This window comes from Athene noctua, chromosome 1, assembly GCF_965140245.1.
Source record: "Athene noctua chromosome 1, bAthNoc1.hap1.1, whole genome shotgun sequence".
Classification (NCBI taxonomy): domain Eukaryota; kingdom Metazoa; phylum Chordata; class Aves; order Strigiformes; family Strigidae; genus Athene; species Athene noctua.
This window is the reverse complement of record NC_134037.1, coordinates 43,101,835-43,126,393: the sequence shown is the minus strand read 5'-3', so window position 1 is coordinate 43,126,393 and position 24,559 is coordinate 43,101,835. Positions and strand designations below refer to the sequence as shown.

General features: G+C 36.5%; 1 protein-coding gene across 13 annotated transcripts in view; it reads left to right on the top strand.

The window, feature by feature from the left end:
* The window catches only part of MAP3K7 (mitogen-activated protein kinase kinase kinase 7), a 48,233-nt gene that overhangs the window by 10,655 nt on the left and 13,019 nt on the right, over window positions 1-24,559 (top strand). For 3 of the 13 annotated variants that reach the window (XM_074896052.1, XM_074896046.1, XM_074896045.1), the window contains exons 2-13: window positions 1,414-1,524; window positions 3,129-3,194; window positions 4,093-4,138; window positions 4,804-4,942; window positions 5,966-6,090; window positions 9,052-9,180; window positions 11,233-11,363; window positions 11,761-11,842; window positions 13,034-13,185; window positions 13,841-14,000; window positions 16,535-16,615; window positions 22,923-22,990. In XM_074896052.1, the coding sequence (XP_074752153.1) occupies window positions 1,414-1,524; window positions 3,129-3,194; window positions 4,093-4,138; window positions 4,804-4,942; window positions 5,966-6,090; window positions 9,052-9,180; window positions 11,233-11,363; window positions 11,761-11,842; window positions 13,034-13,185; window positions 13,841-14,000; window positions 16,535-16,615; window positions 22,923-22,990 (1,290 nt within the window). Of the gene's footprint in view, window positions 1-1,413; window positions 1,525-3,128; window positions 3,195-4,092; window positions 4,139-4,783; window positions 4,943-5,965; window positions 6,091-9,051; window positions 9,181-11,232; window positions 11,364-11,760; window positions 11,843-13,033; window positions 13,186-13,840; window positions 14,001-16,534; window positions 16,616-22,922; window positions 22,996-24,559 lie in introns of those variants that run through there. The other 10 variants (XM_074896054.1, XM_074896057.1, XM_074896055.1 and 7 more) reach the window with 7 other exon arrangements.

The following is a 24,559-nucleotide window of genomic DNA, read 5'->3' as shown; positions in this document are numbered from 1 at the left end:
TAAAATCAAATTCTGCCCTAATAAACTGCTATGATAATCACATTTGTAAATGCTTCCACTCCACCCTCTCCTCACTCCCCTTCCTTTCCCTTCTCTTCTTGTTCATCTCCCAGAAAAGCGTTTTATTTCATTAGAGGTGTCTGCTTTGTTCCTTGGGATACATATGATATTACTTGAAGTCAATGACGAGGAACACAAGCACAGAATGCCTTTAAAACCAGCGCAGAAAAAAGGCTGCTAGGGCCAAATAGAGAATCCAGGACTAGCACACCTAGCCCCTTGTTTCTCCCTCACCCCTATCCTTCTCATCTGCCCTGCCTTGCATTTTTTGGAGTTGGAGGAGGTCCTATCTTTTGTATGCCTTCCATTTCTTCCTCCTCACCACCTTTCTCTTGGGCATATGTGTAACAACTTGCTTGTCTGTGCTTTCCTGGAGTGGTTACAGTCACTGTGCTGGTGACACTCTAGTTTCAACTTTACATTGCATATACATGTTTTGTTGTTATTTCTGTATGTTGCCATTTTCCTCCTTAAGAACTCAATTAAAATAAGTGAAATTTCAATTAACCATAGGTTATAACTCACCAGTAACTGGAAGTGACCTCATAGAAAAAGGACACTTTTTCTCTCTATCCTGCTTTCGGTTTTGTGCTTGGTTTTAAGGAACTACTTCAAATAATGGTAGTGTTAGAGCTTCTTCACATTCAGGGGTTCTTGAATAATACAGTATGCAGAAGCTGCTACTACTGCTTCTGTGAAGTTACACTGATGCGTTGACTTGTCTGGTTTTATATAGTTTTAGGCAATGTTAATTCCAAATATACTAGAAATCAGACCTCAACAAAAACAGAGAAAGCATTGTTTATGCAGACACTGCTTATTTGAAGGACTCTTAAGGGAATTTCCCGCTCTCATTATTGAGGCATCTGTGAGAAAATTAAAGGATAATTTTGAGCACATTAAACACCTCATCCCAACTTCCTCATAGTCCTGTGCAGTTGTTTGCACATGCATTTAAATTGCAGGAGTTTGAATTCCTATTAGTAGCAAGAATAAACAACAGCAGATAGATATCATTTCACTGGTCAAATCTGGGAAAAAAAAATTGCCATCATTCCTCTGCTTCGTGAGCAAATCTTGTTTGAAATAATTAAGATCATATTTTTCTGAAATACTGTCCCTGCATGTTAATAATAAAATGTTTTGTATGTGTGTTTCCAATTCTTCTGTAGAAGATCTCTGGAGGAAGCTTAGCTAAGCAGCATTTATGCTTTGACAGCATAATAGTAAATTGCTGCTGCAAAACTCAATTCTGTATGTCTTCAGTCTTCTAAGTTAAATTTTCTTTCAGTTTGAAGTTCCGTGCAGCAAATAAAACCAAGTTTTAACTAAGTGTTCCATGTTTTGTTCTAGGTTGTTGGAAGAGGAGCCTTTGGTGTGGTCTGCAAGGCAAAATGGCGAGCTAAAGATGTAGCCATCAAACAAATAGAAAGTGAATCTGAAAGAAAAGCCTTCATTGTAGAGGTGCAGTAAGTTTGCTGGAAAATACAGGGTTTGGTAGAGCTTGTTTTCTTAAATTCATGGGTGCATTTAGCATACGAAGCTATGTCTGTATTACAGGGTAAATGCAGCCATGGTACCCAGTACAGGCCTGGGCCCCCTGTCGTACAGAACAGGACACCTGTCAGAGCACATTGCAGCTCCTTTAGTCTGCTTCCCATAAAAGCTGGAAGGCAAGGCAGAGGAGAGAGGAGGACACACAGTTGGCACACCAGTTCCTAGATCCTGTCCCAGTGTGGAGTCAGGGTGCAGCTGAAATACTTGCCAAAATCTTGAAGCTGATTAACACTTCCAGGGGCTACAGCGTAGGTTCTTCAAACAGTCAGGTCCATACTTTAAACTGTTTTTTAGTTCTTTCAGCAGTTCTAATCATTTTGTTATTTTTTCTTACATATGAATTTATTAATACATGTAACTCATTTAAGGACAATCACTCTTTTCATTCAGTGTCTACTTCAGGAAGATCTTGAGTAGTTCAGATATACTGATAAACTTTCCAAGATACGTAACATTTTCTAGAATCAAAAGTTAGCTGTGTAACGAAATATATTGCGATATGCTGCTTAGTATTTAATCAGTAAGAATCTAGGATGATCAAGATAGACAGTATATGTTAAAAACAAATCTTAATTTTGGATCTAAAAATGTAATGAGCTGAAGGGTTAAGGGAAACATTTGTAATAGGCCTCTCTGAGTAAATATTTGTATGTTGTTCATTGCCATGGAAAGCTTTTAATGTTATTAATCTGAGTGTAATTTAATACTGAATAGATTTGATCAGTCGCTTAGCATTTTTGTGGTCCAAAGAGATCTGAGAAGATAATCCCACAAATTCTTCAGTAATTACTGGGATTCAGGAAACCCTACACAGTGCATCAGTTGTAATACTCCAGGTTTTTTAGAACTTCTGAAGTGTACAGAAAAAATACTAGCTCTCTAGACAATGAACAGCATAAGCTGCCTCAGAAGTCTGTGTAAAGGGAAGAAAATTCCTTTTTCCTTCCCTTTTACCTACTGGTAAAGAAAAATTCAGTGCAAAATAGTCTGATTGTCAGTACAGGCGGTTCTTGGTTCTATGAATTAGGTTCTTGGAACTATGTCACATTAATATTAAACTGGCTGCTTATAGGGTTGTGGGTTTGGGCTTTTTTTTAGAACAGTAATCTTCTATTTGTGAATAAAGCCAATATGAATCAGATTGTTTATGTAGTCAGACAATCAAGATTCCAGAATTTGGAGGTTCCAGGAAGAGCACCAAACCTATAGAGGTCATAACTGTACAGTGCTTATGACTCGAATGATTTTACTACACCATGAAAAAAATACTTTCTTTTAAATTTACATTTCTTCAACATTTCTTTTAAAATACAGTTTCAGTTAGATACAAACCTAATTACATAAATTAAAATGCAAACAGGGACATCAGTCTTGTAATTCCTAAAATCACCATCTAGAGTTATGCAGACTTATAAAACTGTAATTGCTGTTGTGGTGTATGATTTATAGATGTGAAAAATAAAGGAGTAGTTCATCCCATGGTTTGAAATGAAGTGTGGTTTATATTGCAGCTTCGACAACTGTCACGAGTAAACCATCCCAATATTGTCAAGTTATATGGAGCCTGTCTAAATCCAGTAAGTTACACCTTTGTCAGTATGACAAAAGGCAACTAGCTTAACATATGCAAACATCAATTCACAAAAAGTGTATTTTATACACAAAAATATGTATTGTGTATATAGTTTGTATGTTTTAGCTATAATAAGAAAACATACAGATACATAGATTGGTTGATATTTCCAGGGTTTGGTATTTTTTTCTTTCCAGAAAAACTCAAAGCTATTTCTAAACATGGATTAAACTTCAGTTTGTCAGAATGGCTTCTGGTGTATTACACACATAGCATCATTCATATTTACAGTCTTACTAATTGCAAATCAGCAATACAAAAAGAAAATACATTAGTGACACATGATTCACAGCTTGTAAATCAGTTCCTATTCTCACATATGCAATTTTGAGGATTTGCTTTCTTTTTGCCACAGCTGCAAACAGTCCCACAGATTCTCAAAGCAGAAAAGCAAGTACTGTGACGGGACAGATGGATCCTTAGCTAATTCTTGTATGGACTATTTAACTGGTTAAAATAATGCTGCATCCCTTTTCTTCTTAGTATTAGTGAAGTTCTTTTGACGTGGTATTTAATATTTTTTGTAAACCATTAAAAAAAAGTAAAGGCGAATGAGTTGCAGTTTGAAGATAGCATTTGCTTTTCAAGACTAGTGGGGAGGGAGGTCATTTTCTTCTTTCCTAACTTACAGTGGGAACCCAGATACAAAACTGATTTCTGTTTCTTATATGTAAATATGTATCATTCAAACTGACTCTACTTCATAGATAAATTTTCCATTAGCTTAGATATGGAGACTTTGCAGTTCCTCTCAAAGAACTTTCCTTTCAGTTTAGAAAATTTGTTTTCCACCCCTACATTTAAAATATCCCTAATTTTTGTCCCCTCCCTCCCCCCCAAAGGTGTGTCTTGTTATGGAGTATGCTGAAGGAGGTTCTCTATACAATGGTGAGTATCATTTCAACATAGTGTCTTCCTGGAGCTGAAGTGCTAGTGTTAGAGCAAACGTGATCTGAAACATAAAGTCATTTCATACACATGTCTCCATACTTGGAGATACTTGGAAGCCACCTGGACACAGTCCTGGGCAACCAGCTGTAGGTGGCCTGCTTGACCCTGCTCGATGGACCTCGAGAGGTCCCTTCCAACCCTAGACATTTTTTGGTTCTTTGAAATTCTTAAAAATATTTTAAGGAGAAAAGAGTGTTCTTTTAAAAAACACTTTTCAGTCCACTGGTTTGTTTCTTGATATCACTTTGTTATATTTTATAGAAGTCACTTAAGGTTTTCTAGTGGAACATCTGGAAAGATTCTTCTTTAACTTGTCAATTCCCTGAGCATTTGTTTAACATAGACTTTACCAGTGATAGCTGAGAGCAAGCAGTACCTTTCATATTAACATCAAAAAATTATGAAAAACATACTAAAAAATGGAAAATATTTTGACATTTCCATTATTTTAACAGTCTGCAAAAGGTTATTTCAGTTACAGTAATGGGGCATTGGTAATTAATTAGATTCCATAGAGCTTTCTGACTGGTATGTTGTTAACTCCATTGTATCTGTTGTAATATGCAATAAAGTTCTTTTTAGTTTGTGCCTTTGTTTTGCAGTGCTGCATGGTGCTGAACCTCTGCCTCATTATACTGCTGCACATGCCATGAGCTGGTGTTTACAGTGTTCCCAAGGAGTGGCATATCTCCACAGTATGAAACCAAAGGCTTTAATTCACAGAGACCTGAAACCACCAAAGTAGGTTTATGGCTCATATTCCACATTTTCTTACAGTTGGAATTTAAGATAATTTGTAATAATTTCATTGCATTTGAAAGAAGTACCTTTAATTGATACTGAATTTATTGAATGTACTATACTGTAAATGAAAGCTGTGCATTTGAAGCTTCAGTTACAGAATAATGGTGCATAGTATATGCAATGAACTGTACTCAGTTACTTTCTGTTAAACTGGAAAACACATCCTGCTCCTCTCCTGCATCATGGAAGAGGATTTTGATAGGGATTCTAATCATAGGCATTTAAAATGCCCGAATTTTACAGTGAGTTGTGGTGTTCAATAAGAGACCATCAGGTAAGGGGATTGTTTGATTGCTTGATTTTAACATCATGTTTAATCTGATGTATTAGAGCTCTTGCCCCACATGGCCATCCTCCTCTGTCCCCTCCTGCCTGTTCCACTGCCCCTGCCAATTCTCCCATCACTTTCCACTGGAACAAAAATGAATAGTTTTCTGCCCAGTCAGTTTGTTTATCTGACTCATTTTACAGCTTCAGATCTGGCTCCGCAGATTAGGTGGAAACAGAGATTGGGGGAGATCAGCAGGATTATCCCCTTTTGGTGGTAGCCTGCAGTTATTACCAGATAAAACTGTAATGTGAAGCCACGCTTTGAGTGCTTTCATTTAAATAAGTAGCTACATTGACTGACATTAATGGGAGATGATCATTCTGATAAAATTGTTACAGTACTTGTTGGTTTTCAACCTCTGAAAGACTAATTTTGTTTTAGTGGTTTACTATGGCTAAAGATACTTATTTAAAATCTAGCATGTAGGAATATTAATAAATTACAATCTTCAGATTATGTGCAAGTGACCATACTTATTTCTCAAATTATAAAACTTTTATTATAGCACTGGGAAGCAAAGCCTTAGGTATTCAACTATATTTGAATGATTGTTGGGATTAAAAAAAATCAGTGGTTTATTACCAGACTCCTTCATACTACAATTTTTTATTTATTTTTTTCTTTGACAGTTTGCTCTTGGTAGCTGGGGGGACAGTTCTAAAAATCTGCGATTTTGGTACAGCCTGTGATATTCAAACACACATGACCAACAATAAGGGAAGTGCTGCTTGGATGGCACCTGAAGTTTTCGAAGGTAACAAGAATTTACAGTGTCAGTATTATGCGTTCTTTCTAGGGGTGCAACTGTGAATGAATTTGGTATAAGAAATAAGAGCATCGTGTACTCTTTATTTCAGTCAGTGTATTAAAGTTTGAGGTAACAGCTGAAAGAGTCTTGGCAGAAGTCTAATGTTTAGTTAAAAATCTGTATGATTGTATATTGCCAAATAATTATGCACAGTTTTGAAGAACAGCACTGAGCTGACTCTATCATGTTAGTAATAAACAGTTAATTACATGAAGATGTGGAATCTTTGTGTCATTGCTGAGACTTCCACAAGGGAATACCTTTAGACAGCTCCTGCTTCTTATTTTATAAGTAAATAAAACACAACCAGAGAGCTATTTCCCCAGGACTGTGCTGGTTTTGAGATCCTTAAGTAATTTCAAACTCTTCTGACATTTAAATACACTGTCATTACTTTCACTCCCTATTCTGATCACCTTTTATCTTTAGAATTTTCCAGTTAGTGTCTCTAAATTGAGCATAATTGCCTTCATTTTCAACTGCTCGCTTTCTTATAACTTCATCTTTGTCTGCTTTTTGTGTAATGTAAAGATTTGATGTACTTCCCCTTTACTACATACCGAGGAACTTGTTATTAACAGTTAGTTATGTAGGAAAACAAGCTATTTCTTTTCCCAGAGTGTGGCTGGGGAACACTGATGATACTTGATAATGAGATAGGTATAATTCACAGAATACTGTATGTTGGAAAAGACCTTGAGATCATCTTGTCCAACCATTAACCTACACTGACCATTTTCAATTACACCAGATCCCTCAGTGCTATGTCAACTTGAGTCTTAAACACCTCCAGGGATGGGGACTCCACCACCTCCCTGGGCAGCCCATTCCAACGCCTAACAACCCCTTCTGGAAAGAAATGCTTCATAATATCCAGTCTAAACCTTCCCTGGAGCAACTTGAGGCCATTCCCTCTTGTCCTGTCACTTGTTACTTGGTTAAAGAGACTCATCCCCAGCTCTCTGCACCCTCCTTTCAGGGAGCTGTAGAGGGCGATGAGGTCTCCCCTCAGCCTCCTCTTCTCCAGACTAAACACCCCCAGTTCCCTCAGCCGCTCCTCCTACGACCTGTGCTCCAGACCCTGCACCAGCTTCATTGCCCTTCTCTGGACACGCTCGAGTCATTCAATGTCCTTTTTGGAGTGAGGGGCCCAAAACTGAACACAGGAATCGAGGGGTGGCCTCACCAGTGCCGAGGACAGGGGTAAGATCCCTTCCCTGTCCCTGCTGGCCACGCTATTGCTGACACAAGCCAGGATGCCATTGGCCTTCTTGGCCCCCTGGGCACACTGCTGGCTCCTGTTCAGCTGGCTGTCAATCAACACCCCCAGGTCCCTCTCTGACTGGCAGCTCTCCAGCCACTCCTCCCCCAGCCTGTAGCGCTGCTGGGGGTTGTTGTGGCCCAAGGGCAGCCCCCGGCATTTGGCCTTATTGAAACTCCTGCAGTTGGCCTCAGCCCATGGCTCCAGCCTGTCCAGGTCTCTCTGCAGAGCCTCCCTACCCTCGAGCAGATCAACACTCCCACCCAACTTGGTGTCATCTGCAAACTGACTGAGGGTGCACTCGATCCCCTCGTCTAGATCATCAATAAAGATGTTAAACAGGAGTGGCCCCAACACCGAGCCCTGGGGGACACCACTCGTGACCGGCCACCAACTCGATTTAACTCCATTCACCACAACTCTTCGGGTTCAGCCATCCAGCCAGTTTTTCACCCAGTGAAACGTATGCACATCCAAGCCGCGAGCAGCCAGTTTTACCAGCAGAATGCTGTGACAAACAGTGTCAAAGGCCTTACTGAAGTCAAGACAGACAACATCCACAGCCTTTCCCTCATCCTCACCCTGTTGTAGAATGAGATCAGGTCTGTCAGGCAGGACCTGCCTTTCATAAACCCATGCTGACTGGGCCTGAGCATCTGGTTGTCCCACATGTGTTGTATGATGGTACTCAGGATGAGCTGGTCCACCAGCTTCCTGGGCACCAAAGTCAAGCTGACAGGCCTGTAATTTCCTGGATCATCCTTCCGACCCTTCTTATAGATGGACATCACATCGGCCAATTTCCAATCTGTCGGGACCTCCCCGGTCAGCCAGGACTGCTGGTAAATGATGGAAAGCAGCTTAGTGAGCACCCCAGCCAGCTCCTTCAGCACCCTCGGGTGTATCCCATCCGGTCCCATAGACTTGTGTGTGTCTGTGTGATGCAGCAGGTCACTGACTGTCTCCTCCTGGATTGCAGGGGGGTCATTCTCCCAGTCTCTGTCTTCTGGCTGAGGAGGCTGGATTCCCTCAGTACAACTGGTCTTGTTATTAAAGACTGAGGCAAAGAAGGCATTAAGCAGCTCAGCCTTTTCCTCATCACTCGTTGTCGTGTTTCCTCCTGCGTCTAGCAGGGGATGGAGTCTCTCTCTGGTCTTTCTTTTGCTGTTGACATACTTATAGAAACATTTCATGTTATCCTTGACTGCTGAAGCCAGATTAATTTCTAGCTGGGCCTCAGACCTCCTGATTTCTGCAGGAAAGTATTGTGACTAACATGGAAGAAATGAGTTGAAGAAGAATGTTTATAGGAAGTGTAGTCAGTTAAAACCTGAATGCAAGAGATCTTTGAAACTTAATAAATTGTGATTTATATTGCGTAAGAAAACTGATGCATTTTATCATTTCAGGGTAACTCCCAAGTGAACAGGGTTTATTTCCAGAGAGAGGCATTTTTAACATTCCTACTGCCAAATGATTTCAGACTTAAGTTAGCATGAATCAGCCAGCTTTAGAAAACTTTTTTTCTCAGCTAAACAAATGTTAAGTGAAAGGAAGCATATAGAGCTATTTACCAGCTCAAACTGTACTTCTTTTTCATGTGTTCTATAGAAAAGAGACAAATTATATTGATGGCTTTCTTCCAGGTAGCAATTACAGTGAAAAATGTGATGTTTTCAGTTGGGGTATTATTCTCTGGGAGGTAATTACCCGTAGGAAACCTTTTGATGAGATTGGTGGTCCAGCTTTCCGCATAATGTGGGCAGTTCACAATGGTGAGTTGAAAATATTTATTGCTTTTTAAGTTCTGTATTTGACCTGTAAATTTGCTAAACACTCTTAACTATGCAGCTTTAAGTTACTAGTTTTTCTGGTTTATACTTTATTAAATATGCATTTTTGTCATAAAGACTAATAGTTAAGACTGCCACTTTTGTGCCAGTGTGGAGTTTGTGTTATTTGGCTGTTACAGTGCTTGCATTCACTGCTACATGTACAAGGGAAAAGAGCCATGTTCTTTTTTTGATGACATTCTATTTTAAAAATCATCTGAATCATGTGCTACAAAAAATCCCACAACCCGTTTGTCTGGATGAATTACAATTTTATTAGTCAAGTTGTCATTTTTTTAATTGGGCCTCTACAGTAAATACATGAGTTTTAGTAATTTGACCTTTCTTTAGAAATGCTGGAAATCATTAAACTCCTGCAAGACCATTAGTAATTAAAAATGTTATTTTGTTTTTTATCTGGTGGGTTTTTTTGTTCTGCTGTTTGAATTGTTTAACCTTTGTGTGTAGGTACCTGCAGTCAGGGAGCAGGACATGCTAGGTACTATACAGAACAGATTCTCAGGAGCTTGGACTATAAACCGGAGACAATGGTTGGATTCACACTGACAAAAGAAACCAGTGGTACAACATTGGTCAGAGTAATAGACTGTAGTATCTTCATGATAGTGGTGTAACGTTTTTAACAGTGTGTTTTTAGGTATCATTGCAAAGCAGAGTTTTAAGAAGAGTAAGGTAATGATAGTGAAGTAGTTCAGTGAATGTCTGCAAAGAGTTTCTGCCATTTGCAAAAGACAACATCAAAGAAAGCACAAACTTTTTTGGAAGATGTAATTAACAAACAAGCAATGAAGGCCGGTACTCTGCCTGAGCATCATGCTTCAGTACTAAACGATAGAAGCTTAAGGTGAGCACAGACATCCTATTCAGTGAAGACGAGAAGTGAGCATCCATAGGATGGGTGAGCATTGTAGTCATAATAACGCACAAAGATAGATGTTTGCAAATGGCATTTCTGAATAAAGAAATTCTCTATTTCAGTCTTTCAATGACACAAGTCATTGAGATTAGGACTGATGAGTACCTTGAATAAAAGCATTAACTGTAAAAGTAAGTATAAATGTCGTCATAAATCAGAAAGGTGTGAGAGTATCCTTTAGGGGAAGGCAAATTCCCTATCTGTCTTTACTTTTGCTTTAAAAAGTCTCTTTTTTTTTTTTCTTTTTTCCTCTTCCCCTCCCCCCCCTTCTTTTCCTTCTTAGAAAGGAATTGTCCAGGCACATCATCTCACTTGAAACCATTGTGGCACTCTTAGTTCATGTATTATTTGTTATAGTTAATACATTTTTAAATACTTGCTGCTTTCTACGCAAAATGTCACTGTATCTCCTGTATTAAACACAACTGGATGTCCATTAATTGTGCTCATTGAAATAGTAAAAAGAGTAGAACCTTGAATCAAAAAAACAGCTGAATAGTTATACAACAGTTAAAGTAAAATACGTAAATTAAAATGCATGTAGGCCATGAAAAAGTCACATGAAATTGGTACTTGCAGTGGTTAATTTTTCCAGAAAGTTCTTAAGAACAAAATCAGCCCTCAAAAATGGTTTTTCCCCTTCTTTTGGGTTTTTTTTCTTGTAAGTACAGCACTAGGAACCAAAGACTGTTACTACTTGCTTCCTAGTTTGGTCTAGAGCTTTATTCTTCAGAGAGTGGTAACATACTTGTTAGCCATTGTAATATGTTGTATTTGGTCAGTCAGTGAATGTATTCAAACCACTACTCAAGGAAAAGTTTAATTTTCATTCTACTTGTTTGTATGTAACTGTAACTTGTACATAGTGCAAAAGAACTTTTTTTGTCGATTTTTTTGGTTTGTGAAAGAGAAGATTAAGTACAGGCCAGTTCTTTCAGTCTACAATTAACTATACATTTTCCTGGTTTTATTTAGCAAAATATCAGAGAGAGATCAGTCACTCAGTCATCTTACAGTCTGTTTAAGAAATTAAGGGGGTTTTCTAATTTCAATTATAGGTACTCGGCCACCACTGATCAAAAACTTACCTAAACCAATTGAGAGTTTAATGACCCGTTGTTGGTCCAAGGATCCCTCACAACGACCATCCATGGAGGAAATTGTTAAAATAATGACACACTTAATGCGGGTATAAAAATTTAATTTAGTATCTTAATCATTTCTTAACCTATTAAGTTGGGAAATTAAATTATAAAAGGTATGCCTTTTATCACCCTGTAAAGGTGGACTTGCATGTTTTCTCCTTCTCTTTTTGATAAAAATTATCAAATTATTACAGTAGAGAAGGGAAAAAATTCCTCTGCTTATGGGAGTGGTATACTAACTCATAACCAATTTGGGGAAATTAATAAAAATAGTCATAGATTTGTTTTAATGTATTACTAAAACCAGTTGCACTTATTTCTCATAAATTATTAGAAACATAATATATAATTTATATTTATAAATTACTGTATGAGGTACTATTTAAATAATTTTTAAACAGTTAATTGCTTCTTTAGCAAATCATTGTGTTTTTTTCACAGTACTTTCCAGGAGCTGATGAACCTCTGCAGTATCCTTGCCAGTATTCAGATGAAGGCCAAAGCAACTCTGCAACTAGTACAGGTACACTTATATAAATAAGAGAAAAGAACAGTAACATGAAATTATACAGATGGGTTATAAAGCACATTCTCATATTGATTTTGAACTCAAACTGGGAAGGGTAACCTTTCCAAAATTTTAAGCATTGGCAGGAATCTATTTTTTTATTAAGATCTCATGCCACATCATATTTAGTGTTCTCTGCCAAATGGTTTTGCTGAAGTCTACCTTTAATGGAGAACAAGTATATAATAAAAGCTGTCTTCAAATGTCCAGGTTTAAGGTCTCCTCCTTTCTTCCCCGTGAAAGTTGCTAGCAGTTGACACTCTTTCACTCAGATGTAATGTTGAGGAGTTGGCATTTTGAAATTTTTGACTATTCTTGAAAGTTGCACCTGCTTTCAGTTATGTTCACCACAATTTGAACTTGCAGTTGTTTTACATTAAGATTCAGTAAACAGTAATTTAAGTGCAAGAAGATCACTAGAAAAGTGAACGGAACAAAATGTGGGCCAGGCTTTCAGGTAGTCTTGCCCTCAGAGAGATATTTTTAATCATAGAAAATAAAGATTATACAGTCTTCTCATTATTTTAGAGTACAGTTTTCCTACTTCAGTTGTTCTTAATCTTAGGTGTCTTCACCTTCCACTGCTTGGTTGGTTTATTTTCTATCTCCAAATAAATTGATGTTACTTTGGATAAAGTTTCCTTAGCTACTTTGCTACTTAGTGACCTGTATATTACAAAATCTTTTCAGCTGTAGCATTGTACTGACTTTACTAGCTGTTCTCCACCCCTCAGCACATGATTTTAAGATAAGATTTATCCCTTAAACTGTGAAAAAATATATATTGTCTGTTATTTTTCAAATATCTGTGCTCCCCTATGATTAATGATGGATTTTGTCATTAATTGTGAATAAGGTTGCTGGTTGTGTTGTTAACATAACATCTACCCCAACAATTTCAGCGCGAGCTAAAGACTGACTTCAGAATGGAATCATAGTACTTAGTCATGTATTTCCGTCTTTTTCATTCCTTTTACTTTTTACATTAATGAATCTGTTACAATCATGTAGCTTGCCTTTCATTAAAAGTTTTCAAAAGTGTTGCTTTAAAGCAGTTAGGCTTCTGAGAATGCTCAAGTGAAGAGATGCACTTCAGTATTTTTAATGGAGAAACTCAAATTTTTTTTCCTCCTTAATGATTTCTAGGTTCATTCATGGACATCACTTCTACAAACACAAGTAACAAGAGCGATGCTAACATGGAACCAGGTGACTTCCAAGGACCTTCTACCAATGACACTATTAAACGTTTAGAGTCAAAATTGGCACAGCAAATGAAGAATACAGCCAAGCAGCCGGTAAGCCAACATGTACAATTTTGAACCATAATAATGAAAAGGACAAAGGTGGAAAAAAGTGCTGTAACTGCTACAACAGAGACTACTAAAACATTAGTGTCTTCTTTCAAAAATAGTACAAAATTGGAGCCAGTTAGTTATAGGAAAAGAACGTGAAAGGGGATGGAAAAATATCGAATGATTCCAAAAAGGTAAACTGGAAAGCTCTAAATAAGATCTCTAATGAAATAAAAAATAAGTTCATTTTATTTAAAGGAATTCACTAGAGTAAAAAATACTATATTTGAAAATCGCCGCCTTAACTTAGAATTAAAATATTAGTATGACGTGAAAGGATTAAGCAGTTATGTGAATTTTGAAAATACTACATTTTATTTCAAGTAGGATGAAAAAATACAAAGATTTTCTTGTGACAATATTGGCCTAATTCTACTCAGTTTTGATCTGCATAAAGTGAGATTCTTTTGCGAGTTGCAGATAACTTGGTTCTTGTATGCCAATAATAGTTAAATTATTACTATTTATTGAATTATAAATTTTAAATCTTGTCACTTTTAAAATGCACATTACAGAAATACATTTTAACCTACATACTGTGCATATCATGGAGGCTTCTGCAGAATTTTTCTTTTTAAAAATGTGACTGTTGAAACAGGGTGATCCTGGCCGTTTGAGTTTACCCCCATCTCGTGGGAGCAGTGTGGAGAGCTTGTCAGATGTTCGTGCACGACCACAGTCAGCTCTTGTTTCAGGAGAAGCCAAAAGGATGAGTGCTGACATGTCTGAAATAGAAGCAAGAATAGCTTCCATCACAGGTAAAATGAAAGGACATTTGGGGGATAGACTAAGGAACTGGAAGGAAGATATAAAACATGCATAGTGTTACAAAAGGTTAATACCGGTAGCCATATGAAAATACTTTAAATTTTCATATAGTCTTTATTAATTGCAGGGGAAAATGGCTTAATTCACAGTTGTACACTCAACAAGGTTGAGTATACTAATTGGGTACTTCTAAGGTTGCAGACGAGATTACTTTTGTTGAATTAGACTTTACCTTTTTAAAAAATCATTATGGCACTTCTAAACATCAGTCCTATTCGAAATGTACAACTTTCTCCTTTGCATCTCAGATAATGTTATTCCAATTCTGCTAGCATAAATATTTCTAAAATAACATTTCCTTCAAGGTTATTTCTATAACATTTTTGAAGTTGAGATAGGTTTAAAGTTCAGCATGTTCCCAAATAAGTTTTAAAATACACTTTGACAGATTTCAGAAGAGAAGCATTGTTAGATTTTTTTTTTTCATCAGATCAGATTTTATTCATCAGACTAACAAAGCATGGGTATCTTCTGTTAAAAAAATTTTTAAAAGGTACAGGTGTTTTGCCAGGTTTGCTTCAGGTAGCTGTAAACTGTTGTGTCTAAACTTTAATCCTTGAGTGAATTGGAATTTATGTGTAAGTATAAAGACATAATTTTATGGTAAAAGCAATCTTTATCCTTCCCAGAAGAGTGAATTAATAAAAATGTGTATACGTGGCAAACACTTTCTTGTCTCTTTTCTTCATCAAAGATACTGTTTGTTAAGAAGTTTGTATAGTTTGTATAGATTAAAATATGTGAAACTTTTTTTGGTATGGTATATAACCACAGATTTAAATAATTATCCAAATTTCTTTGGTTAGTCCAGGGTTATTTAGCTGTTCTAGTTATTTTTCTACCAATCTGGAAATTAGGGTGATCAAGTAGCTGTGATTAATAAAGAAATTTGCATCATATTCTGGCTTTCTTGTGCACCATGACTGTTTCATTTTTGTTCTTCATTGTATTATGATTACTTCAGGATCTTGTTTTACTAAATGCTGAAGTTACTTGTGAAATAATATTTATCTTGCCCTAAACACTTTTTACGTTTATATTCTTATTTTAAAGCCTTATTCCAAGATTTGTCTTTTGTATTGTCAGTCTTTGGATGATTGTGTAGCACATCTCACCCTGAATATATCTAAAGGTTTCCTAACACAGAAGGCAGCTGTATACTTACCTGATAAGAATAACATGCTGATTTAATTTTAAAATATGTCAGGACTCACTTTGGTCAGCGACACTTGAAAGTCAGTGTAAGTTTTTGACATTAGTAGAGATAATCTGGCCCTCCTTTGTGTGAGGTTTTAATTTTCCTGGTTTGTCTTCCTTAAGTACATTGCTCTGAATAATAATCATTATTTCAGAATATTTTAAGACTTCCTTTTGTTATGAGTGTAGGGCTTCTTTTTATTGAATCAGAAGCAATATATTGAACATACTAGTTAATTTGTTTAATGAAACCACTTCAGGCAGTAGTGAACTACTAGAAATGAGGTCAAACCCATCTGACTGTAATTTTTTTCAAAAAGAGCTAAAACAGCACTGTATTGGTTTTGCTTTTGTTTTTTAAACTGCATGGCAGAAATAATATGCTGTGAACCTGTGGCTGGTTGAGAATTGGGATGTTGTTAAGAGTAAATCAGGTCAAGAATTATTTAATCTTCTTGTTCCATCTATCACCAGATTAAGTGTAAATCACATAATGCGCCATTACTTATTAAGTTTGAGGCGGATATGCTGCAATGTTCTACCTTTAGGTATTCAGACTTTCTCTGAATGGGAACTATTTATCTTAAACTACATAAGTAGTAAAATAAAAAATGTATGACTAGCTTTTATTCCAGAGTATGTAACTCGAATATCATTCAGAAATGAAGAGGTTGGTAGTGATACCCCGTTTGCAAAAGAAGAAATTTTCACTAATAGGACAAAAGAATGGAAGGCAGGAATGATTGTCAAATGTAGTAAGAGTGAGCTTTTTTCAGAGACAGATGAGATTTCCTTTAAAAGGAGGTGGTTTAAAGAAACAGAAGTACCCAACTATTAATCTTGTTTACAAAATAGTTTGTACCCAACCCTAAAGAGAAGATGTTATATAAGTTCAGGCAATCAAGAATTTATTCCAAATATACAGGTGATCTGAAATAATTCAGTTTGTTCTCTGTTTTGGATAATTACATTTGGTTTTCCCTTCCTTGTTGCCATGCTGCTTTCTGTGTTTGACTTTTGTGTTGCTAACTATTAACTAATTACACCTTGTTGTAATGACAGCTAGTTCTGCATTTTTTGCTTTTTAACAGTTGCTTTACTCTGTGTAAGCATGAGTGAAAGGCAATGCAGTTTATTCTGCATGACACATTTTTGCATGAACTATAGTTTAACCAAGTTTATGAAAAATGCAATATTAGAGACTTAATAATTTTGCTATTGCCATTTTAGTGTTTTGCATGTGTATTGTATGTGTGTATTTTTTCAGCCTATTCCAAGCCTAAACGAGGCCATCGTAAAACTGCTTCATTTGGCAACATTCTGGATGTCCCTGAGATCATCATACCAGGTATCGCAGACCAGGTGAACGGGTCAGTTGGTTAAGATGCCGGAATAATGATCAGACTGCTAAAAATACTTCTTGCTCCAGTTGCGCTAGGACAGAACTAGAAATTATCCCAAGATTTTTTTTCATAATGTCTCTGTAAAGAGGAGCATGATGTTTTAGTACAAACTTACTTTTATCAGTAAAGGATTCCATCTTCAAGTTTGAATTGACTTTTTCTGATAAAGGATTTTTTTCCTTTATGATCTTGATGTTCAGAGTCGTCTTAGAAAAAAACTATATATGCAGTCTTTCGTTACAATACCTTACTTGGTGAAAATGGACAAGTTGAAAAATTCCTGTCTAGGTAATTATCTTGCCCTGATCTTTTTTGTGTTGGAGCACCCATTTTTAATCTAATCAAATATTAGTGGAACAGAAAACTTAAATACGTTATGTAAAGAAGTTCAAATCCATGTGATACTTGTGGTTAAAAAGAATTAACACAATCTGTGTAATTCTTACATTTGACTATGCTTTTTAAGAGCTAAAATGTGTCTGCAGAAGGTATTTCTGTTGTGTTTAAGTTAATGCAAACTAAAATTATTAGGAGAGGCTTCTGACAGGAAGAAAATCAGTATAATCAGACATCATAGCTGGTGATTTCAGCTGGGACTTTAATGAATAATTCTCATCTATCCCAGGCTAGTGAGCAGCATACCATTTTCCTTTTCCATTCTATTTTTTGCAATCGAAGTGGATTTCCTTCTTTCCTTTCATACTTCTCAAAGCCTAAAAATAAGCATAATCAATCCCAAACTGTGATAGGTATACCAGTAGTGGTACGCATGTCACTTCAGAATAATTTGTTAGAGGCAGGAGATGCAAGGCATAGTATCTACTGCTAATCTAGAGATCCATTAAAAACTGTGGACCCCCAACTATAAATTTGTGTCATCTGAGGAAGTTTTCTTGTAAATCTTGACTTGTTTGGTATTTCAAAGTTGAATGCAAGAGATAATTTCATACAAGTTTCTTTCAGATAACTTTATTGAAGTTTACACATACAAACACAGAACATCAAAAAGTAGATCCCAAAGAACAGTAGCACATGACCCATTAAAAGAAAGCTTTTTGGCATTGAGGTTAACAAATCTGCAAGAATGTTTACTAGGATAGCTTTCCACTGTAATTTTCAAATGGTTCTGGCCTGCCATGACATAAATGAAATCCTGAGAGAGCAAAGAGAAAGTGCAGAGATCTGTCAAGTTTTGCAGTTTCAACATATGATGAGAGCCTGACAGATGACCTCTAGAAGCAAACGGAGTGCCTCTTGTCTGTGTACGCTGTCTACACGTATCAGCACAGAGGCTTCCGAGAAACCTTGAAACTTTTAGAGAATAATTAAAATGTCAGTAAAATAAAGTGCCATGTGTCTTTCACAAGATAGATTGTACCAGTCTATTGGTTTTACTTATTTAGGCAGAGGAAGTCTATTAGATATTCTTCACCTGAACTATTTTAATTGAACTTGACAGGAAGTGAATACCAAGGGCAATTTGAAATAGATACAAGAGAAATAGCAACCTGTAGAAATGAAAAAAGGTATAAGATTGAAGCAAGCGTATTAATGAATTTTCTGAAAATTTACTCTTAAATAAGTGATAATGAAATTGCCTGTTAATGCTTTCAGAAACAACGATTCATAAAGAGGAGGATTATGGTACTACATAGGGCAAATTTTGTTACAACTGGAGAAAAAATAGAAATAGGGTAAAATTCAGTGTCATGAACTGTGGGTCATATACCAGCAACAATCTCTTTTAATAAAATGACAAGGGACCATAGCAGGTGAATGCAGATTAATCCCAGGTAGTATAAGCCACTAATGTAATGTAGTTAGAAAAGAACGTGAAATCTTAGGATTCGTTTCCAGGAAAGATAAGGAAGTGCTAACACTATTTACAGGCCTTTTCTGAGGTTTAATCAGGAATTCAACATACTCTTCTGGGCAGCCATATAAAAGAACTGTACATGCGCTCTGAAATAACAGCAAGATTACTGAGATGGATGGAGAGTATAAAGAAGAATCTTGAAAGCATGGCTTTTTTAGCCCACAAAAGGAAAGCTGAGAAATGAGTATTTTTCTTCAGCTGCACATTGATCTATAGACTAGGAAAAGAGAATTACTTAAGCTAAAAGATAGTATTGGCACTACAGAAAAAGATGTAAATTGTCTGCAAATAAGTCTGGGCCGTAGTTTTCTGGTTGTTAGAACAACTTTCCCTTAAGAATCCCAAGGCCAGAAAAAAAGATCAATCATTATGTGACAGGGATATGATAATCAGGCCAGTAAACTAGTTAGATTTATCTGTATACTTAAAGCAGTTATTCAGAAGTACCTTGCTCAGTTATTCTTTTAAGGACAATATAAGGTGACCAATTTCTCACCTCTTTCCTTTCCTTATTCTCTCAGCATAATGCTTTTAGTCCTGGCCTCTTAAGACACTTTTCCCCTTCTAGTTATACTTCCAAGATACCCAAACTGGCACCTCCATCTCGATCCCACCCCATTACATTCCTTAGCACTTCTTCCACATACCCAGCTCCTTCAGACTTCCCTGGGCAAGTCTGTCGGTGGGGCGAGCAGCCCATCTCCGTCCTCAGGCCAGCGGGAGTGCTGACCCAGGGTGTGCTGCTGCCTGAAGTTCTGCTGAGCACATGGTGAAGCAGCTGCTTCCCGTAGAGGGGAGGAACCGTGCAGGCATGTTACCATGAGTCAGCTGCTTTGGGCAGGGCTATTTTAGAAGTATGAGTATTACATCTGCTATCGTTGGGGTTTTTTGTAATGCGTTGCTTCAGCTGCTTTTCATCCATTAACTGATTATGCTACTGAGGTCGTAAAATACAAATTTTTATCAGTTGAAGGTAAAATGTTGGCAGAAGTGGAAGTTTTTAATACGTATTTGCTGCTTCTGAATAGGTTTAAATAAGGATGAATAGAACTTCCTTTCATTTAAAATGCTGGTTTGTGTTACTAGCTTACAAAAACTTAGAAACTGAAAATAGATCAATGAATTCTTTTCTTGCCTAACAACTTGGCAAATGATTTTTCAGCAATGGTATCCTCTAACCAGATAGTCAAGTGAAGTATCAATGTTTTTTCAATTTATATATAATGTATAGTATAGATAATAAACACCAAGATTTTATTTATCTATATGAAAAATAAAAACCATAGTAAGTACAGAAGGCTTAAGTAGCTATATGTTTAAAGAAACAGCAAAAATTAAGTACGGTTTGTAATATAATCAAGAAAAATAATCAGAACACCTTTTTGATACAAAACAGTCAAGCAACATGTAGTAAATATACCTTCCAAGTGCAGACTTTACTCCACTGACAACATTAGACATCTCATGCATATAGCGTGCATGCATCTGGCTTTGTAATTTTGTCGTCTGAAACTGTGCCACAGTGTTAAGATTTTTATAGCATTGACACCACATAAATGATTACTCAGGATAGATATGTTTTAGTTGCCTTTAGAAAGTAGATAGGAATTATAGATGCTTTAGGTCTGTAATTTTTCCATCTACTTTTAAAATCGGTATAAGCCAGAAATCCCACCCTTGTCTTCCCAGCTCACTTCATTCTTCTGGAATTCAAATCAGTGTCTTAACTTCTTTAAAATGTGTTCCAGCGCTGTTACATTCACTGATCATCCTGCCCTGTGAGAGAGGTTTGGGTCTTGTAGGTGTGTAAGGAAGAGAGTGTACTGTGCACAAATAAGAAAGTGTAAAAGGAGACGCAAGTATCTGCTAAAGGGCAAGGAGAAGAGTTCATAGCTGGTCTTGGATATTTGCGGGGGGTGTGATCAGAAGCCTTCATAAGTTGTAGAATTTGTTTTTGCTGGAGTTTGGGACAGCAAATGGTGGAAGTTTCCTGTTCCTTTTGAATTTCATTTTAGATATAAACAACAGTATGTGAAATGGGGTTTTCTGAGGCCAGGAAGTATGTTTATGATGTTTTATTTTTAGTCTTAAAAATCCTGTAAACCACTGAAATCCTGACATAGTGCATCAAGCTACTGTATATTAACTTCTGTGCATTTACAAGTCTTTTCATTTTTGTAATGAGGAAAAAATTAGTTTTAAATGGACATAGAAGTAAGAACAAGATCAAAACTGTGAGAGGAAAGCGTAGAGAAATAGCAGTTATTATTTCAAATAAAGGTCATATGTTTTATAGTGTATTTTTCAATTGAAATTTGTCTTGAATCTGGAGCAATAAGTATTTGTCAGTTCGTAGTCTGTTTCTGCTTTGTCTAAGCTATTTGCCAGATGTCTGCAGTAGTTACACTAATTAAAGTGGCATTGCCTAGTAGAGCTTGCTCTTCCCTCATGCTACTAACTTGAAGATATTTTATTTAAAGGTGTTCATTTATTACAACACAGTAGTTTTGGCCCCTCTTTCTCTCCCCAAGGCATTTTCTTTTCTTTCTTGCACCCCACCCTTATTATTTTAACATTTTGGCAGCCATGTTCTAATATTTCAGCAACACATGTGCCGGGTTCTTTAAATTCACAAATGTTGCTAATCTGAAATGAGAATTTCAGATATTTTTGCAAGCCTATTTCAGCTGAGCTAATTTTATAACTTGTTGAATGAAACGTGCACATAATTTTGTATCGGTCGTGGGTGGATCGCCCATATCTTAAATATTGAGATGAGCTGTGGCAGCCAGATGAAGTATCCAACAGCACAGAATTTTATTCAGTGTATAATCTTGTTTGTTAAATGATTAAGTAGTAGAAAAGTTCACTGCAAATGGACAAGTTCAGAAATTTTGACATATCTGTCGTTCACACAATCTCTAGTTTTGAAATATTAAATATAATGTAACCATTGTTGCTTAGGTAAGTATATACTTTCCCTGAATTTCAGAAGCAAAAGACCAAGACCACAGAAAAGTTGCAATACAACTTGAAGTCAAAGCAAAGAATATATTCCCATTCTAGAATCCTTCTTGATTTTTTTATATGCTTGTTTCTCATAGTACTTTCTATAAATTTTAGACCATAAAATGCCATCACAAATTGTAAAGTGACACTGAGAATTTTGTATTGATGTTTTGTGGTAATGTGTTCCTACATGTAGTAGTACCTATATTTAAAAATTTAAAGTATGGTAGCATTAAATGTATTGATTAATATTAAATAGTCTTACATTTTTGTAGTAACTCTTGCAAATCAAAGCACCTGTCAAGATAGGCTTGTGGAGTCATATGGAAATGATGCTGAATAAGAAGTATCTAAAAGGTTAAAAGTGCGATGCCTGTTACAGGGCTTTGAGTGAGCTGGGTTGGCTGTTGCGTGCAGGGTCACTGGGCGAGGGGCTGCTGCGGCTGCAGGACATGTTTCAGATGCTCCCCTCCAGTAGAGAAGTTACGTAATGCAGAGTTTAAGAGCAAGAATTTTGAGCATTGTCAGCTGTTCCTCAGGACGTTTTGGTGTTTCCTTTTGGACAGCTGACCTGCTCTCAAGAGACAATATAAACAATCACCGTAATAAAAATCAAAGTAGCCAGGGAGATTCCATTGCGTAATCTCCTTTTATTTTTAAGAAGACACTGTTTCCTGGAAATGCCTTTGATTGCGTGTCAGTGTTAAAAATTAAACTGTTTTATGTAGCTGTCACTGGTGGATAATTGCTAACAGGTGGAAGGAGAAGAGGAAAAGATTACAGCATTGTGCTCAGTAGGTTGATGGTGAGATGTGATTTAGCTGAACAGTGCCCTTTTCACACTTCTCAGAGCATGAGAATAGGACATATTTTTGTTCATCTGAAGGAGACAAAGGCAAGAAGGAAGTGTTTTCGCTTCTTAAGTTTTCGTGAGGGAGCGGCACATGGGCAGAAGTCCTTGCTGTGTTCCTTGGGCATGCCAAAGAGCAACAGGTTAAAGCTGGCAGCCTGTTATCTTTGCAGTCTAGCTTTTAGAAATCCCCATAACGTAACGCACTTGAAATAGATGTCGTCACCAGCTCCTGCCCTGAGTACTAAGCCTGACCAAATACATGTGACAGAAGATGGTGGAGTAGAGTGCAGCAGCTATTCATGTGGTAGGAGTGGTTATTGTATTAGGATATACTTTTTGTTGACAGGCCAGCATGTTTTGAGTTAAAATTCTGCAGCTGTCTCTCTCTCCCCCCCTCTCTCACTTTCTCTCTGTGGATTTGTACAAATTCCAAGCTCCTCTGCAACAGTCGCACCCTTCTTATTTTGTTCTGAATAGATTTCACTGGTTTGTTTTTGTTTTGTTTTTTTCCCAGCAGGAAACGGACAGCAGAGGCGCAGATCCATTCAAGATCTTAGTGTTGCTGGAACAGAGTCCAGTCAGGTAACGTCTTTCTCGTCTCTTCTTTATCTTTCATTAAAGTCAACACCAAATCTGTACAGGGAAACTGGTCTCTAATTCTTCACCTTTGATGCTTTCATTGAAATGATGTGGAAGCTTGGCAGATTGTAGTGTCGTTTGTATTGCATTTAAATGAGATTCCATGAGGGTAATCTATGAATGAGCTCTGGATGAGAAGTATTTTCTGTATAGCTTGTGCAGCATTTATCATTTTCATATACACATAGCTTTTGTGTACCACTTAATTTGACTGAGGGCACATGTTATGCAGGAAAGCCTTTTCCTGTCTCTATATGTAAAAAACATTTGTAGTTACTGCTAATGATTGTCTGGAACAGTTATACATACATTAGACTCACTTTTTGTATAAAAATAAGAAGCCTGTGCATCAGTGTTAAACATATATTTATCATTAGTCTCTGAACCCTGAATAGTAACTTACAGTAGCATCTCCATTTCTTGTGAAAGGTTTACAGGACGCTGTCACAAAGTTTTGTTTAAAAAAAAGTCTTTCTCAATAAGCTGTTTTATAATAACATATGCTACATAAAATTTAAAGCAAATTAAGAACATGTTAAATGAGAAAAGTACAGCTAATGCTTCATTCAGATGTGTTTATTTTGTGGTTTTATGTGTTTCATTGTCTTTCAGTAATTCACAGAGACTAGGTCGTTAGCGTGAACTGGCAATTTTGAGATCCTTACTATTATTTGGATGTGGGAAACTGGAGCTTAGCATATTCATCAGGTTTCCATATTAAACAACCTACTGCAATAATCTAAAATAGGTGGTAGTTTTGGGGTATGTAGTTATCAGGGAGATCAACATTTGATCCTTTTTTAATTCTGTGAAGTATGATAGCCACAGAAACCTCATCAATCCCCAAGGTAGAATTTAGTAGAAATTGCTATGTACATCTATCAGAAAATAATAAATTAGTCTTAAATATATTTTAATGTCTTCAGAGAAAGACGGGTTTGTTAGAAATGAATCTGCAAAATTTAGTAAAGAAATAGGTTAACATATTCAGTTAATTGTAGGACTAAAGTTATACAAGATTAGGGAGAAAAAAATTAAGTGACAGTACATCAGTTATGCCAAATTGCACTGATTCTATTCATTTTAATGAATGGTTAATATTTAAAAATACAGAATTTCACCAGACACTTCATATTTTAGTAAGTATTATAATAATCTTTCTTTGAAAGCTGTTCTGCTGATTTTATGGATGTTCTAGCTAAATTGCCCTTGTGATCAGGGGAATACAGAAAAGGTTTTTTGTTTACCTCACCAATTTCTGATGAGGGTCTATAGAAGCACCAGAATCACATTTTACTATCTTGCTTCTGATGGTGTACATATTGAAAATTACAATTATTTGCTTCTAATTTGCAGTTTTTGGAAACATGATAAAATCTGGAAAACATATTTTAACAGGCATGAAAAATGATCTTTGGAAGAAAATTTTGCACTGTCAATATAAACAAGTAACTAATTTTCATCCTCTTTTTGGTGTGAGAAGAGACAGAAAAGTTTGATGAAACTAATGCT